This window comes from Aethalodelphis obliquidens, unplaced genomic scaffold (genome assembly GCF_003676395.1).
Source record: "Aethalodelphis obliquidens isolate GAN/ISIS:26980383/991018 unplaced genomic scaffold, ASM367639v1 scaffold18, whole genome shotgun sequence".
Classification (NCBI taxonomy): domain Eukaryota; kingdom Metazoa; phylum Chordata; class Mammalia; order Artiodactyla; family Delphinidae; genus Aethalodelphis; species Aethalodelphis obliquidens.
This window is the reverse complement of record NW_020837962.1, coordinates 7,144,476-7,161,402: the sequence shown is the minus strand read 5'-3', so window position 1 is coordinate 7,161,402 and position 16,927 is coordinate 7,144,476. Positions and strand designations below refer to the sequence as shown.

Sequence of the window (16,927 nt, the reverse complement as noted above, 5' to 3'; positions counted from 1 at the left end):
TTTTTAATAAATATCAAAGTAAGACAGCAGGGCATCAGCTTGACCAATATTGGATTTTTAAGGAAGTAATCAAAGATTGAATAAAATGTAAGTTAATAGCTGATAAGTAAAGGTAAAGCATACTCATTTTTGAAAATCTGGAAAGTTCAGCAAAGCATAAAGAGCGTTTAAATAATTCCCCATAATCCTCCCCACCCCAAAACAATTACCATAAATTAACATGTAGGTACATCTCTTTCAAAGGGTCTCTGGGTTGTCCCTTTGCGATATGCTTACAACTGCTAACCTTTAACATCCAGCTGGGGTTGGTGGTCCACCCCCCATCTTTCTGGCGTGTTTCCATGCTAAGCTTTCATTAACCTCCACTTTAGTTTGTTAGAGGTGGGTAACCACTGTTCTGATGTGGTCTCACAATCGGGCGCCCTGAGTTCGCTTCCTCTGCGTTCCTAAGTCCACTTTCTCCTTGTGTTTTAGGGTGGTTACGCTGCATATCGCTACGCCCAGCCCACCCCTGCCACTGCTGCTGCCTACAGTGACAGGTAAGGGCCTTCCTTCTCATGCTTGACATTTACCTGGAAATTAACTTAACTCGTGGGAGACGAGATTCTCGTCTGGTCTTGGTGCAAATGCATGACTGCTGGGGAGGCAGCACCCCAAAAGTTAGGTCTCATGGTGAAGGTCAACAGGGGGCCACATAGAGAGAGGATGCACAATGACGTCTAGCTCATTCTAAACACTCGCCCTCTCTGCTGAGACACAAAGATAGTGATACACTTTGTCCGTGCAGAGTTGTTTTCCTGATCTCAATTCCTGTGACAGCACACCCTGCATGCACAAAGTATACTCCCTGTACCAGTCTTCTCATGGTCTTCTCTGTAAGACCCTGGTTTCATCTAACGCATAGGACAAAAACCAGGAGATGATCCTGCAGGTTTATCTCGATTTTCAGCACCCCGTTTCCCCCTTTTTTTTTTTTTTACATCTTTGTACATCCAGGAAAGCATTCCCCTTATTGCATTTTTTAATCCAAACCAAAGGAATGGGGGAGGTGTATCTGGCATTCATAAGGAGAGTTGTTCTTTTTGGCAACGCCCAATGACCATACGAACAGAAGCCAACATTTATTTGTAATGCACACCACATGTTAAGACTGGCAGCGGAAGGGTTTAAGAAATGCAGAAGTCAGAATTGGATGTCGGGGGTGAAGGCTGGGGGATGGAGGAGCTCTATTACGCGTTACCCAGGCTTAACAGATGACTCGGTTTCTGAAATGGCAAGCCACAGCTATTTTTGTATAAGTGCTTTGAAAAAAAAAAAAGTGTGCGTTTCCATATCGAATGCAAATCGTTGGCTCTGTTTTCTGAGGACATAAATGTGAATGTTCAGATGCTCTGCATGCACAAATGTCATGGAGGGTGCTTATTTTGGGTAATGACTCCTTTAATTTAAAAATATGTTTCATGAATAAAACAGTAATGGTACCAATTTGCATGTGTGGCTGAGGCATGCTGGGTCCGACAGGTAAGCAGGCGATGTCTTGGACTCGAGGATGGGGAGTGTCGGCAGACACTGGTTCTCCTCCCTGGCCTCTTGTGACTCAGTCCTTATCTTGGTTTGCTGTGGTATGCTTTCTCTGCAGTTCCATTCCATTTCTCACAAGGTGTGTCGTTAGCTCATTGTAACTACAGACTTCTTCTGAGGTATACTAAAGCAAAAGAAATTCCTGAACCCAAAGAGCCTCACTTTGAAAACCCCCTGCCTCAACTTGTAATAAAATGGCTCTTTGGCAAGATAGAATTGAGATCTGTTGTCTGAATGTATGCAGGTATTATTCCTGTTTTCTTATGAACAGCCATCACGAGCTCTCAAGGCTGGAGGGAGCTTCCAGAGGAACCCAAACTATTGTCAATGTGCAGTTCTAATTGCCTAAATTATCCAGTTACCCAGTCATCAGTTGCCAGGATGCAAAATACGTCTTATAGAAGTTGCTGTCTTCAATACACTTTGACACTAGATTAGGGAAATTGAGAGGGTCAAAAAAGCTAATAAAAATGATGACAATCTTGAAATCCTCAAGATCATTCTACAAATGAAAAGACTTAATGCTATTAAATTCTGCACACTGAAGATTCACGAAATATCAATTGTAATGTGGTTCATCTACAACCCTTAATTATTTTTATGAAAATATCTCTAGATGCTAAATTCTCCAACACCCACTCTGGATATAATTATAATCATAGTAACTTTAGCCTGCTGCATAATTATAAGAATCTTAAACAGATTTATGTCTTTGGATTTTTTATCTTGCTTCTCAGTATAAGTGCATCTATCCCCAAGCTGAAAAAAAGGTTAATTACAAAGATATAATTTAAATTGCTTTCTTTAATAAAACCAATCTAGACATTTGGAAAATAAAAAACAATGTTTAATACTATTCTTAGATAGAATTACTTGAGAATCTGGCCATCTCTGTTTGCGTTCATCTTAAAAATTAAGTTAACAGTTTGCTGCATTTGGGGGCACCAGATATGCAAATGTATTTATGAAATCTGTTGTTTTAATATTATTAAGATTTCTCACCGGCAACATGTCCTACTGAAAAATTGCCCTCATTCTTGGTTTGGTAAATCTTGACTAACTCTGCAATTCCCACTTTGGTGTAATAGTTTCAGTTGAAGAAACCAACTAAATATACTCTTGTCCATATAATTGGCCTCTTGCTGTTCATTAAAGAAATTTGCACATTAGGTCTTTTTGGTTGCTGAGGCAATTGATTGCTAGCCCTATTTCACTTTATTATAAGCAAGACACTTGCCACGTATGGAAATAGTGCATTGAGGGAAATGCAGTAATAGGTAAATTACCAGAAAACAATCTTTAAAGTGATGTTTCTGGTTTGATTTGTAAAGTGTATTTATGAAATGGTGGTACTTCCTTTTATTTTTAGTAAGCAGGTAAAGAGAAGGAAGACCCTTTTAGAGAAGACACATATTTGGGGGAAAATGTGAAATGATCAGAATAGCTTTCGAATCTAGATTAAGATGCCAATTATCTAGAATTATCTCAGGGCAGCTGTGTAATCATTTCTTTTTACTCAATCACAGTGTCATATCAGTAGGGAGAGACTCTTAGTTCCTACTTTCTAGAAGAAAGGCAGGATGACAAAGAGAAAAGCTTCTTAACCCAAAGAAACTCCTTCAAAATAGGAAGTAAAATCAGCAGGAATAGAGAATGTTTGGGTCACGCTCACTGGCTGTCAACTTGATCAAAAGAGAAGCTGCAACAAACTTTCTCTCTAATCGTGAGACTCACTCTTCAGACATCTTGAAAGGGAAAGAAGTTTGATGTCCCCAGTCGGTAGAATTTTACCTTTTATCAGCACAAATTAAGCCCTCATCAAATTAAAGATTCAGGGGCCTTTGGAAAATCTTGAACTCCAGTAGCCTCAGGACTGGCCAGAACGTCCTTGACGGCCACCTTGCAACTCCCCACCCAACATCTTCTTGGTTAAATGATCACATGCTGATTATCTCGGAGTACCCTGAGAGTTTCTGAATGCTGACCTCCAGAATGAAGACCGTCTGGTGTGGGCAGAGATTTCCCCCAAAGAAAAAGACCTGACTGGACTAGGTAATTTTATAATCTTATTGATGAATTGAATGACAGTAGGCAAACATCTTTCCTTGGCATTTAGGAAACATTTGGTAAGCCTTTGACCTCACTTCAAATCTCACTTTGATTTGTGGAAAGCCAACTGTCTGAACTCTCAGGGGAGATGGTTTTCTGAGCTTGAACCAATCAAAGCATGGCAGTGGGGCCAATGGTCATCTGGTCATTGCATGCCACTTGGTGTTGCTGATGTGTTCGTGGTATGTTCTGGATTTGACAGGTCCATCATCACAGTAACTCAGTGAATGGCTTGCTTGAATTAAGCCTGGGGACAGGCTTCTCTTTATTGATTGGCTTTCGGTTTCTTTGTGTCCACGACTTGGTCCTTGTTGCATCTTTGAGCAGCCAGACTGGGAGGTAGAGGGGTGGTGGTGGGGGGAGATTTCCTTTTCCACGAATTATGCTACAGATATTTGGGTAAATATGTCTGACGTGTACACCGCTTTGATGAAAATGTTACTGCGCCCAAAAGGCAGACATTTGTCATGCTTGTCCTGCTTGCTGAACGTTCTAACATCCCCTAACAACCAGTGCATGGCAGCGGCGCTCCACGCTAGGGCAGAGGGGAGCTCCATTCAGGCCGGCTAGAGGAGAAGGTCATAAAGTGGTTCGCTCCAGGATTTCACGACGATCCAGTTGCCCTGATAGTTACCCTGGGCCACTGTTTTCATATAAGACGTGCATTTCCGTAAAGATCCCTGAAAGTTAGCAGCTTCTGACATACAGTAGTAGTCCTGGCCATACAGGTGCCCCTAGACTGAGCAAAAGAGACAGCAAGCAACAGGCTTCTGTTTGTTTGATTTTCTACCCTTTTTTGTTTGTTTTTTGAGACCTTTAACTTTCATCAGCAATGTACCATGTGAAATTTCTACCTTTGTGTGCCCCACATGGTGCAATACTGGCAATTTCATATAGCTCAGCTTAATGGAAACCCAATTAAAATGCCATAATATCAATTATCTTGCTCTCTGCGCTTGAAATATATATATGTATGGTCATACACATATATGTGTGTGTTGTGTATATATATTATTCATATACATATGTGAAAATATATGTATACACAACACATACACACACACACACACACACTTCTGCCTTAAGACCTCATGGAGGACTCATAACAGTATCTAGGTAAATCTTAATACAAGGAGGTCAGGACTTGTCAAGTTCAGCCAGTCACAAGCCCCATGCTAGAACATCTATTAAATGCGATACTACAACCTATGAATAAAAGGTTCTATCTCAGAGAGAAACAGATTAGTAGTTCTTTCTTAAAACTCAATAGGAATAAGTAGTCATGTCTTTGGAGTCATGGAGAGGTGGATCTGTAGATCAACTATTTAAAATTATACGGGTGGTAGGGATGGATGGATACATACATGCATAGATGGGTGGATGGATGGATGGATGGTTAGAAAGGTAGATAGATGATAGATAAATAGATACATAGGTGGTTAGGTGGATGAATGGAAAGAAAGGGAGAAGAGAGAAGAAGGAAGGGAGGGAAGGAGGGCAGAAGGGACGGAGGGAGGGAGGAAGAATGGAAGAAAAGGAAAAGAGAGAAAGTGAGCAAGAGAGAGAGAAAGTGAGCAAGAGAGAGAGAGAGAGGAAAGAAGGAAAGAAAGAAGGAAGGATGGACAGATAGGAAAAAACTATCATCTCTATGCTCTTATAATATTTCATCATAAGCTAAACTACAGGAAGTAGAACTAAATCCTTACGTACAACCTTAGTTTGATCTAAACCGAAAAACTAAAGGGGTTTGAGTTGATTTCCATTTATGTGGGTACTCTCTCTACTTTAGGACTTTTGACGTCCTGGATTTAGATTAAATAATAGAGAAATGCCGTCATTAAAATAAGGCTAATAATTGCATTTAAAACGATACACCATTTTATGTGGAGTCCTTACCAAATCATATAGACTAAAAATGCAGGGGTTGTCAGCCTGTAAAGCATATGAGCCCCCTGAATGGGAAATTTAATTTACCATTTAAGGGTTTTTTTGGTAGAAAGGTTAATTTTAAAAATACTGTTATACTTTAGGGATTAACAATTTTACTCTCTCTTGCTGTGGAGTAGAATGTAGAAAGCTTCATCTGTGGGCAATGTGGATCCCTTAATGAGGGTAGACCATGCAAAGCAGAGAAAGGCGGGAAGTTTCATTGTTTTCCCCATTCCTCTTATGTGAACCAAGTTAGATAAGGGTGGAAACTGTTTCTGATTAAAAAGCAGTCACAAGCCCCTGCACCCATCCTTTGTAGATGTGTGTAAGGAGGGATTTCAAGGTCTTATCCTGGTGCTTTGTGTGAAGCACTAGCTCCCTTGGCCAGCTCAAGACCTGATGACACTTACTGGTTTACCAGGACAGGAGAAGAACACGGACAATGTAACATGGCCGTCAACTCCCTTGTCTGGGGAATGGCCAGGCTTTACCCGTGCTTCTTTCTCATATGCTGTGAAAAATAGCTTTTCTTGTATGAAATGATGACAACAGCTTTGCTTTCTTCTTTTTTTATCCAGTTTTGTTTTTAATGTTCTTCCTTGGCAAAGTAAAAGTTGGCAACTCTATGATAGACTCCTTATTATATTTTATTTACATTTTCAATCTGTTTTTGAGAAATCCACGGGTGGATTTAAATTAAAAATAGAGTGAGAGCATTCTAAAACTTGGAGATGCCAAGAATAGTATTCTCAGATGAACGAGAAACTGAGGGCTTAGTTCATGAGGGGATAGATCTGCAGTTAAGACAAGGATTCAGGGTCGGAAGGAAGCTATTTTGGACTCACATTCTAATCTGTTGAGTTAAAACATGGCAGCAATAGTTACTCCGCTATCTTTTATTGATAGTGCCCTGTTGAAGTTGTTCTTGATTTTAGCTTTTAATCTTTTCCACTGTTTTCACTCATCCTGATGAGCTCTTCTGGGCTCTGCAATTAAGAAAAGAAAATGATGCTCTGTGAACTCGTAATAGAAATGAGACACTAATGCCTTTATTTATATCCTTCTGTACCCCAGTGCCCAGAAAAGCACATCCAGTCTTTAAAATTAGAACACCAGGTTGAAATATATATTCATACATAGTATTGTATATAATATCTCCTTGTTTTTATTTATATTCTTATTCTTCTATTTGGTTTAAAGTTTACTTTCTTAACTGATTCTTTGTTTTTTGGTGCATCAGCATCCCCTCAGGAAGAGAAAGGGAAGCTAATTATTCTAGACAGCTTCAGGGTAACAAGAAAGAAACAGGGATTGCCTGTGAGTTTCCTGTTACAAGGCACACATACTACATGAAAATAAATTGCTTCAATAAAACTTGCCATATATATGAGAATGCTCCTGTGAAAACGTTCCTTAGGTGGAAATAGAGGACTTTGGTACTTGCACTATTTCTTAAGACTTCTTGAAGTTCAATAGAGTAACTGAGCAAACTTTGATTCAGATCATCTCTCTGTGATAACGATAACAATAATTATGATAATAGCAATAATAACAATGGCTGTGTATGGAGTCCTTACTATGTGATAGCACTAAGTGTTCTAAGTGCTTTACAAAGACAGTCACTGAACTGTCTCACTAAGTATTAAATTGACCGCCATGGTACAGATGGGGAAGACGAGCTTGGGGAAGGGTGAAGTAGATGTTCAGCTCAACTTGAGAGTTAATGTCTATGCCCTTAATCCCCAGGCTCTATTGCATCTTAGTGGAGCAACCTTGAGAAGTCGTTTCTTTGCCCTCCGTCACCTCATCTGTGGTGGGTATATTGATTCCACCTCACAGAGTGGTTTGGAAGTTTTGAGACACTGCCTATGAAATATTCAGTGCATCAAGGGCAGTACATAAGATACTCTTGTTTTCATTTTCATGTTTATATTTTCATAGTCATAAATTCCAGTTTTTCATATTTTATTTCATATTCCCACAACATAGTCCATTAAGAGCTTTAAATCTGGGTAGCAACAGTGAGCTTAGAGGAAACCAAAAATATCTAGGTTATTTCAGTTACACCTGAATCTCTATAATCCAGAGCTTTGAATCTGTTGTTTCTTTAACTGATTCCAGAGTCAAGCAAAGTTTAGGGAGGATAATGACCAAATATACTCAACTGATTATGATGTGGACAAGACTTTTAAAATATAGTAGGTAGGATTATATGCAACTCTAATCCTTTTTAATCCACTGAGTTCCAAGAATAATTTATGTTTGCTTTGTTTTGCATTTTTTTTAACGGAAAAACATGCTTTTTTTTTTTTTTTTGGCTACTTAAGCCCCCCCAATTGATCAGTCCTCCAAAGTTTAGATTTTGATATGTCAGGTTTTCTTAAAGTGAGCAGTCTTAGATGATGTTTCCTGCCACTTTTTAAAATCTTTTCACCACGTAGATTTCTGTTTTGAAGTTAATTTTTTCCGTAGTGTCTCTAGTGTGCCAGGTACTATATAAAACATTGGAACAAATGACCTGATCAGGTAAGCAGTATAGTTAGGGCACCCATATAATGATCATTTAAAATGGATCATTTTAAATGGGACATTGAAATGATCATTTAAAATGGGATGACGTAACAGAGAAGGGATGCACTGGTAGTAATGACTCCAGGACAGCAGGCTTCAACTAGGACTGTCGTAAAACCAGAGGAACATGTGTGGTCATCCTAAGTAGAACCACCAGTGTGTGGATAGGAGAAGCAGGTCCAGGCAGGGTGATGTACACCCTGGGAAATCCCACTATTGGGCTTCAAGTCCAATGTCTGTCGGTCCAGGTCCTGGACTGTTTCTACCTCCTTATGCTATTGTTACAAAGTCAGGGCAAAGGCACGTTTGCAGCTTCAAATAGTCACACCTGAGACACAACTTGATAACTTAATGATTAAGAAGAGAATGGAATTTCATGCTCTCATTTATTTATTTTTCCCTATGGATCAATAGTTCTGATTGAAAGTTCACCAAACAAATTACGATAACTAAGATAATTATATCTTCTGCCAACCTGTTCTGCAGGTTGGTGCTGATTCCATGCTCAGAGATAGTGAAGGAGGGAATGTAGAGCTCTTGCTGGTAGCATCAGTGTGATTTTGGGAACTTGTGTTTATGGACACTAAGCTCTCAGTGATGAAAAGTAATATGGCTGTTACTGATCAGTGTGTTTCCTGAGTTTCTCTTCTTTTTAATTTACAGACAGGTACACACACACGCACGCACACGTTAAATGAAAAAGTGCTCAAGTTTTTGTTTCAAGAAGTATTTGCCTTTGGTCCGTAATCTTAACGGCTTCTTAACAACCGTTAGGCACTGCCAGATGAATATATAATTAAATTGAAGCGGTTAAAAAAAGAAGCAAGCCTGTAATAGTCAACAGACTGGACCAAGGAGGAGTTGGGGAGATATTAAAGGACATTCCAAACCCAATAGACCATAGCTGTCACAGCCATTTGGGTAGACACGTTTGCCAGTGACAAGACAAGATATAACAACTCCTTTGGTCGTATCATGGCCTAATTACATACTTTTTGGGTTGCAGATCATTGACTTGATAGGCCGCAAAAAAGCAAATAAAACCTATCTTTTCAGTAGCGCCATCAGGGTCCTTCAGCTGTGAAAGGTTTAGAAGCAGGTGAGAAAGCCCAGAGCTTTCTAGAGGCTGGTCAGGAACCTCTGATGAGGACCTGTACGCAGAAGCCTCTGGATGAGCCATTTCTGTTGCAAATAAAGAACTTTCCTCGTAGAAGACAGTATTCCAGTCAAGTAGAAGGGAATATACACACAGTAGATAGACTCTGAACTGATGAAGCATTAGTGAATGTGACAAAAATTAAACCTGCTCCACTTCGCCTTTTATTTTTTTGATCACTATCAGATATGCTAGAAAATCTATCTTTGGGGGTAAGAGGGAACTTTTCACTTAAAAATTTCTAGTATTTCTTTTAACGTTATCAAAGCAAGTTCTGACTTTTGTACCTATGAAGAGAACTTTTAATTCTTTTCCAGAAGAACTGACTTCTACTTAAATGTGGCCTCTCTTATTTTCATATTTGTGTGTAATACATGCCTGTGAGCAGTCATTGGGCAGAAATAAATGACTTCTCATGGTTTTCTCCCTGATGTGAATCACAGTGATTTATTTTTCTGGAATGAGATTCTCCTCCAAATCATAGTGCCTTTCATCTTGAATTACCATACAAAGCATTTAGAGTAGGGCCGCTATCAGAATTTAGGGTAGTCGGGTAGGAAGAGCTTGAGGAGGAACTAACTTGTCCATGTTGTCATTGTTTCCAGGCCTATTCTTACTACATTATGATGTGTTCATGTTCAGATAGATCATTAGATTGTGGGGAGATGAGACAGAATCAAAGCCAAACACCCTTTTCCCTTCATTATCTTAATCACTTAGATTGAAATGTGTTGGCCTGAGAGTCCAGACATACATCATGCATCTGATAACCTGGAACAGTGGTTCCCACTGTTTTTGCAGCCGTGGAATCTCTTTAAAAAGAAAACTAGTATTGCTGGATGCTTCTAGCATCCTTTTAATCCCTATCTCCTTTCATGGTCCAATTTTGTAATTTGAAATTTGATTGCATTAAAAGATTGAGGGACTTCCCCCCCCCCCGCTGCCATTTCTATATTGTTAGAGGGTTTGTGGACCACTTCTAGTAACTAGAATAGGAGCCCAGCTGGTGGGGGTGGGGACACTTGAAAAATGTCTCCTGGAAAACATTAGCTCCACAGCTTTCCCAGAAAGACAGTTTCTCTGCTGTTCTTTTCATTGTTTATTCAATATCTGTATCGAACTAAAACAAACAACAGGAAAAGAAGTGCTTACCTTATTCTGTTCTAAAATTTCAAGATTGAAGTGGTTCATCTTGAGGGTCCTTAGAGCCTTACTCTGAGAAGCATTGTTCCCAGACCAACCAAATTGGCCTCACCAGGAACTTGTGAGAAATGCAGAATCTCAAGCCCCACCTGAACCACAATCTGTACTTTCAAGATCCCGGGGCGATTTGTGAGAAGCACCATTCTCAGGGTGCTTCAATTCTACCCCGATAGGCAGTAAATAATGTTCACTCTGAGTTCTCCTTCCACAAATCTTCCACATGTAAGAGAGTTTGTCATTGTAACTTGTTGCTTTGTAAACATCTCTCTGCTCTCTCCCTTCCTAAAGGAGAAAGTAAGAGCTGTCCACGGTTGGGCATCCCTCACAATCCATTCTGTTGTGACTTCCTTCCTCAACTAGTTTAGGGCCACAAATAATCATTTTTTGATTCCAAAGATCCAAGAATAATGAAAGTGATTCCATGCTAATATCTCCTCATTGGTTGTGTAATGCTGTAAACTCACACTGTTGTAACACGTACCCTGGAAAAGTCACATCTGATTTCTCTTACCTTTATGGAGCCTCTGTTTTGTCATCTGCTAGGGGAGAGCATAACACCGGTTAGAATCAGAAAGAGACGAAGGTGAACATTGCTTTATAAACTGAAAGAGGTGGCGAAAAGCATGGCGTTATCAATGACTCAATTGACTATTGACAGGTTTTTTTAGGGTGTATATGGTTATTTGAAAGCATTGGATGTATACAGGCAAAAGCAAGCAAATTAAATTAAATCTATCTAAAAGTGCAAATCATTTTTAGATGAGGCAATCTTCAGGACCCACCGTAACACTAACATTCTGGGAACCTGTGCCTTCCCCAACTTGTCATTGGCCTGACCAAGATGTAAAGCAGTGTCTTTCATACTCATTGTATCTATTCTTTGATTGGCACATGCGTTGGCTAATCTTTGCTTATTCACCAACAGACTGTGATCAGAGATTTACATATAGAGGCAATCTCAGTAAGTTACTTACTACACGCGGTAGTACAGGCAGGCTAATTGACTCTCAACTGCCTCATCTTTAAAGTGGGGCTGATGAATCATGCCTGCCTCCATGGGTTGTTGTGAGAATTAATTGAGATCATGAAGAAAAAGCTCCTTGAATAGCACTGATACTGAGTAGCCCTCAGGATATCATCATCATCATCCTCAACATCATTATCCTCCTTATTTTTATTATCAGCAGCATCACTAAACGATAGGCATATTTTGTTTTGTTCTTGGCCCCAAAATGAGTCCTTTCTTGTGGCGGCAGGTGTTCAGAGTCAGGAGAATTTTTTTGACTCTAGAAGTTTTTTTGTTGGTGTTGTTTTGTTTTTCAATCTTGACTTCCGTCCTAGAAATATGAAAATACATAGACCCGAAATTTGCTAAGAGAGTAGAACTGAGGTGTCCTCACCACACACAAAGAAAGGTAACTATGTGAAGTGATGGATGTGTTAATTAGCTTGATTGTCATAGTCATTTCACAATGTACGTGGATATTAAATCATCACTTTGCACACTTTTAAAAAAGCATGTACAACCTGATTATAAAAATTTTAATTTGTCAATCATATCTCAAAACTGGGGAAAAGTACATTGGGCCAAAAAATGTTGAAGGAAGAAGCAACTGGGAACCATGAGATCAAACAGCCTGTCCTTCTGTTCATCTTTCTCCTGGATTATTGCTTCTCTTTTCTGTCCAAGGAGGAAGGAGCTCAGGCTGTCAGGGATGCATCAGCTTCTTAGGAAAAACAACCAGTTCTCCCAGTGTAAACCCAGCCCCCAAATCAACATGGCTTTAGATTTAAAGAGTTAAAAAAAGTCAAACTAAATCTGCCGGTGCTGCCCTTTTCCCGTTGTGCTTGGTGAGAAGTCCAATACTGCGGTGGAGGTGGGTTATTGGAACCCCAGGGAACTTTCTACCATCAGCTCACTTCATTTTGCACATAACTCCTAAGTGGACCCAGACCTTCTCAGCATGGCCTCTCCACCCTCCAGAGCCTCAGCCTGGATACCTGCTGCTCTTCCCAGCCTCCAGAAACTCGGGGACCCCCTCAGCCATATGAGGGCTGCTTCCCCTAGAGAACACGTATGCTTTTCAGAGAACTTGCCTGACCCATTTCCACCCCGTGATAGGCACTCATTCACACGAGAAGCTCCTTCTGCCCAACCAAAGCTGAGGTGGGATTTTTGCCGTCCTTGGAGGCTCCAGCCCACCTGTAAAATGACCTATAGCCTCGAAAGGCTCTTAACTATCTCCCACTTGCCCTAAAACCCCAGAAGCCCAGGACTTAACAACACAAACACCAGGCCTCTTTGTGGGGAGAGAGAAGCCTGTATTTTTCATGAGTCCATGCAGCCAGAAAAATACATGATGTTTTCCCCCCAAATAAAGGCTTTCCCATTCATGTTCTCATTGATCTGCACAAAACAAACAAAAATCTAAGAGGGGTAGGTGCTATTTTCATTCCCATTTTCCAGATGAGGAAGCTGAGGCCCAGAAAGGTGAAATGATTTTTCTGTTGGAACACAGCTTGTGTGTGACCAGGCCCAGCTTCCAGACTCACAGTTCTCTTTCACTTTAGCCGAGAAAGTGGTACAGTGGGAACCGGGGAGATTATTAAATGTTGGAGATACTAAAATTACAGAAGTGGACTCTCCCCAGGTCTCCAGGAAATGGAGATGCTCTTGCATTTGAATCTCTAAAACTCAGAGATTTTGGATGGAATATTCACACTGGGGACAGATTCACAGTACTTAACTCCTTTTGCACTTAAACATTTTTATGTGTGCGGTGTTAGCAGTAGGAACTGGGGCTCAATAAAATAGTTTTGAATGGGTGTTAATGCAGTCCCCTTTTAAAATAAAAAAATACCAGGATAGACCCTTTCAGAGGAGTCTATAGTCAGTCTTTTTATTCACTTGCTTGTTTGTTTCTTTATACCTCATCTCAATTCTACAATTGGCCATGGCCTCTTGAAGTACATATGATAGAATACTAAATATATATATACACACACACACACACATATATATAAATTACAACAGGGCAGGGAAAAATATGAATCTGAATGGGATTTGTACAATTCTAGAGTTTTAGAACTGAGTCAGGGTGACAGAGGTAAAATCCTGATCACAAGCAAATCGGTCTCCCTTTCAAGGTGATAAAACTGAAATATAATCAGATTATGAGCTTCGAGATAGCCAAGCCCAGTATAGATATTCCTCAGTGATTTAACATGCCATGAGCATGGCATCAAATTCCTTAAGCTTAGCTGGGTGCCCGGCACGTTGTAAGCCCTCATTAACCATCTGAGAAGTGAATGAACAACACCAGTAAACAATTTAGCAAAGGCACCAAATGGAATTTTAATAGGAGCACCTTTTTTCTGCATGTTATATTTAACTGTTCAGGAAATACTCAAGGCTGGATTCCCTGTGATGGAGATCAACACTAGTGCAATTTAATTAAAAAAAACAAAAACAAAAAAAAACGCAGAAGACACAACTCTTATTTCCTGCGAAGTCAGGGCACATATGTTCAGAGAATATTTGCACAGTGAGAAATTAGTTCTCAATGCTGGCAGATACGTTAGAATCACCTGAGCGGCTTTTCAGGCATACCTGTGCCTGGGTACCACTCTCAAAGATTCTGTCCTTTAATGATCGGGCCTGGTAATTGGTATGTTATATTTTTTAAAATGGCCTGGTGATTGGTATTTTATATTTAAAAAAATCTTAGCTGATTGTAATGGGCAGTCAGGTTTGAGAACCTCTGTCTTATAACTAATAGATGCCCCAGAGACTATAGATAGAATTAAATTGACTTTGTCCCACTGCCATCTTGGGGCTGCTGTCTGCCCGACCAGAAGACCCACTTCTCAGGCTGTAGGGGTTTTTTAGTAGATAGCCTTGGAGGGTTTTATTCACATGTCAGTGTGTGTGTGTGTGTGTGTGTGTGTGTGTGTGTTCGATTGAATATTCCCAGCATTGGATACAAAAGGAAACTTGCTATGAATGGCGCCAACCCTGAGTTTTGTGTAACAATAGTGACAAAAAGGAATTGAGGCCAAAGAATGATAAATGACCAGAATCTTTAACAGTAGAACTTAAAGCCAGTATTATTTGATGGGAGAACCTCCTGTCTGGCCTTTCCCTCCACCACAACCTATGCCAGAATTTTCTCTGTATCTTGTTGATACCTAGCTTCTCACACCCCTTCCAGCAACACTGGCTGGCTGTTATTTTCATTTGACTCTTAGGATTCAGCTGTGGGTGATTTTTAGAAGAAAATTAAATTGCCAAGAGATGAGATTTCACGGAAGGTGAAAAGTAGGATAATAAGGATAACATGGCAAGTCACAGGACTCATGTAAATGTACCACCAGCTGAGTCAGACCCACAGTCTGGGTGGTCAGTCTTTGGAAATCATCGTAAAACATCATGAAGTCTGGTAATATATTAAAAAGAGAGAAAGACCATGTTAGAAAAGTCCTCCGCAGAGAAGCCACACCCATTACTGACTCAATACCCTCTGTTGTGAGCATCCCTGAGCAGAATCTTAGAGGGTGAATGAGAGTTGGGGTCTTGGAATCTAAAAAAACAAAACAAATGAATATATATAAGAAAACAGAAACAGACTCACAGATATAGAGAATAAGTGAGGAGAAGAAAGGGAGAGGGGGGAGATAAGGGTATGGGATGAAGAGATACAAACTACTATGTGTAAAATAAATGAGCAACAAGGATATAAAGTACAGGGGAATGTAGTCATTATTTTATAATAACTTTAAATGGAGTCTGCTCTATAAAAATATTGAATCACTATGTTGTACACCTGAAACTAATTATTGTAAATCAATATTGTAAATACTTTAGTTAAAAATAAATTGTAAATTTTTATTTACAATATTTATTTAGTGTAAACAAACTTATTTAAAAATAAATATTGTAAATTCTTTAGTTAAAAATAATAAAAATAAAATATTTTATTATGATTTTTATATTTAAGCAAAAAAAAAATTAGAGTCTTGAGCCAATCCAACAATGTCCAGATTTCACTTAACATCTTGTTCACATTACATAACCTTCTGTGTCTCCATTTCCTCGTTTATGAACGTGGGGATAATAAGAGAGATTGTAAGGAAAATTGAATGAATATATATGCACAGCACCTGGCAACCGCCTGTCATGGATAAGCGCCCCATCGGCTTTAGGTAGTGGCTCTTTGGTGTCAACACTCCAAAGAGTCAAGATGAACATAGCCTTCTCTCTTGTGCTCGGTAATTTACTATTTCCTTATTTTTCTTAAATTAGCAATCCTCTCTTCTCCCACAAAGCCTCCCCATATCTAAGAGTCTTCCTGGGAAAGGTGGGCTTTGAAATGAAAACGAGAATGAACTTGCAGGAGATCTCTCAGCATGATTTCTCAAATTTCTCCATGGTAGAAAAAAATACCTAAAACCACAATTCCCTCCCTGGAGGTATGAGTGGGGTGCAGATGATCAGACCTCTCTCCTGGAAACTCTGATGCAGGTGGTCAGGGTTGAAACCCAGGCATCTATATTTTTAACAAACATTGTAGATAATTGTCTTCAGGGAAGTTTGAGAAGTTCTGGAGTAGAGGGAGAGGTCAAAAATAGAGAGGAATTCTAGGTGAAAAAAATGGTAAAGAGAATTAGATGCAGACTCACTAGGAAAAAATGGGAAGACCCTGCCTAGATGAACTTGAGTATATCCATTGGTGACAGTGAAAGAAGATGAACAGAGGAGGAAGCAAAAACAGAGAGCATGATATTATGGCCACTTTCACCAGCTTCTGCAGAAATGAGGTTTAAAGCCCATTCTTTTAGAAGGTCTTCAGAAACTAGAAGTAACCTTTCCTGGGCATCCTCAGCAACCACACAGCTAGGTTGTCTTAGAGGCCAGCATGGTGGGTGGCAAAATGGAAGCTGCAAAAGAAGCAAAACCTGCAAGAGATTTGGTGATCCAGCCCCCTTTCCACTCTGCATTTGTGCCATCCCCAAGTGCTTCCCGGCTGTGGCTGATATAAGATGCACCTGCCGAGCATTTTCTAAGCTACCTCTTTCCAGATCCAGTCTCGGAACAATTATGCCAGGACCCACAGGAGTAGGGCTCGGCTTTATTGCTTTTAACCTCTCCCTGTGAATCTAGGGGCAGCCAAGGGGAGAACCATTCAGCTAGACAAGTGCTTCTCAGCCTTGGCTGGATAATACAGTCACCTGGAGGTCTTTAGAAACTACAGATGCCTGAGACCCACTTACAGAGCTGCCCATTTAACTGGTCACTAGGAATTTTAGAAGCACACCAGCTGTTTACCCTGTCCAGCCAAGGTTGAGAATGACTCAGCCAGACCTAATCATCAACAGCCA

General features: G+C 40.0%; 1 protein-coding gene across 11 annotated transcripts in view; it reads left to right on the top strand.

Moving 5' to 3' along the window:
- Positions 1-16,927, top strand: part of RBFOX1 (RNA binding fox-1 homolog 1) — a 2,175,109-nt gene that overhangs the window by 2,137,019 nt on the left and 21,163 nt on the right. For all 11 annotated transcript variants that reach the window (XM_027117455.1, XM_027117451.1, XM_027117457.1 and 8 more), the window contains one exon: positions 475-539. In XM_027117455.1, the coding sequence (XP_026973256.1) occupies positions 475-539 (65 nt within the window). The remainder of the gene's footprint in view (positions 1-474; positions 540-16,927) is intronic.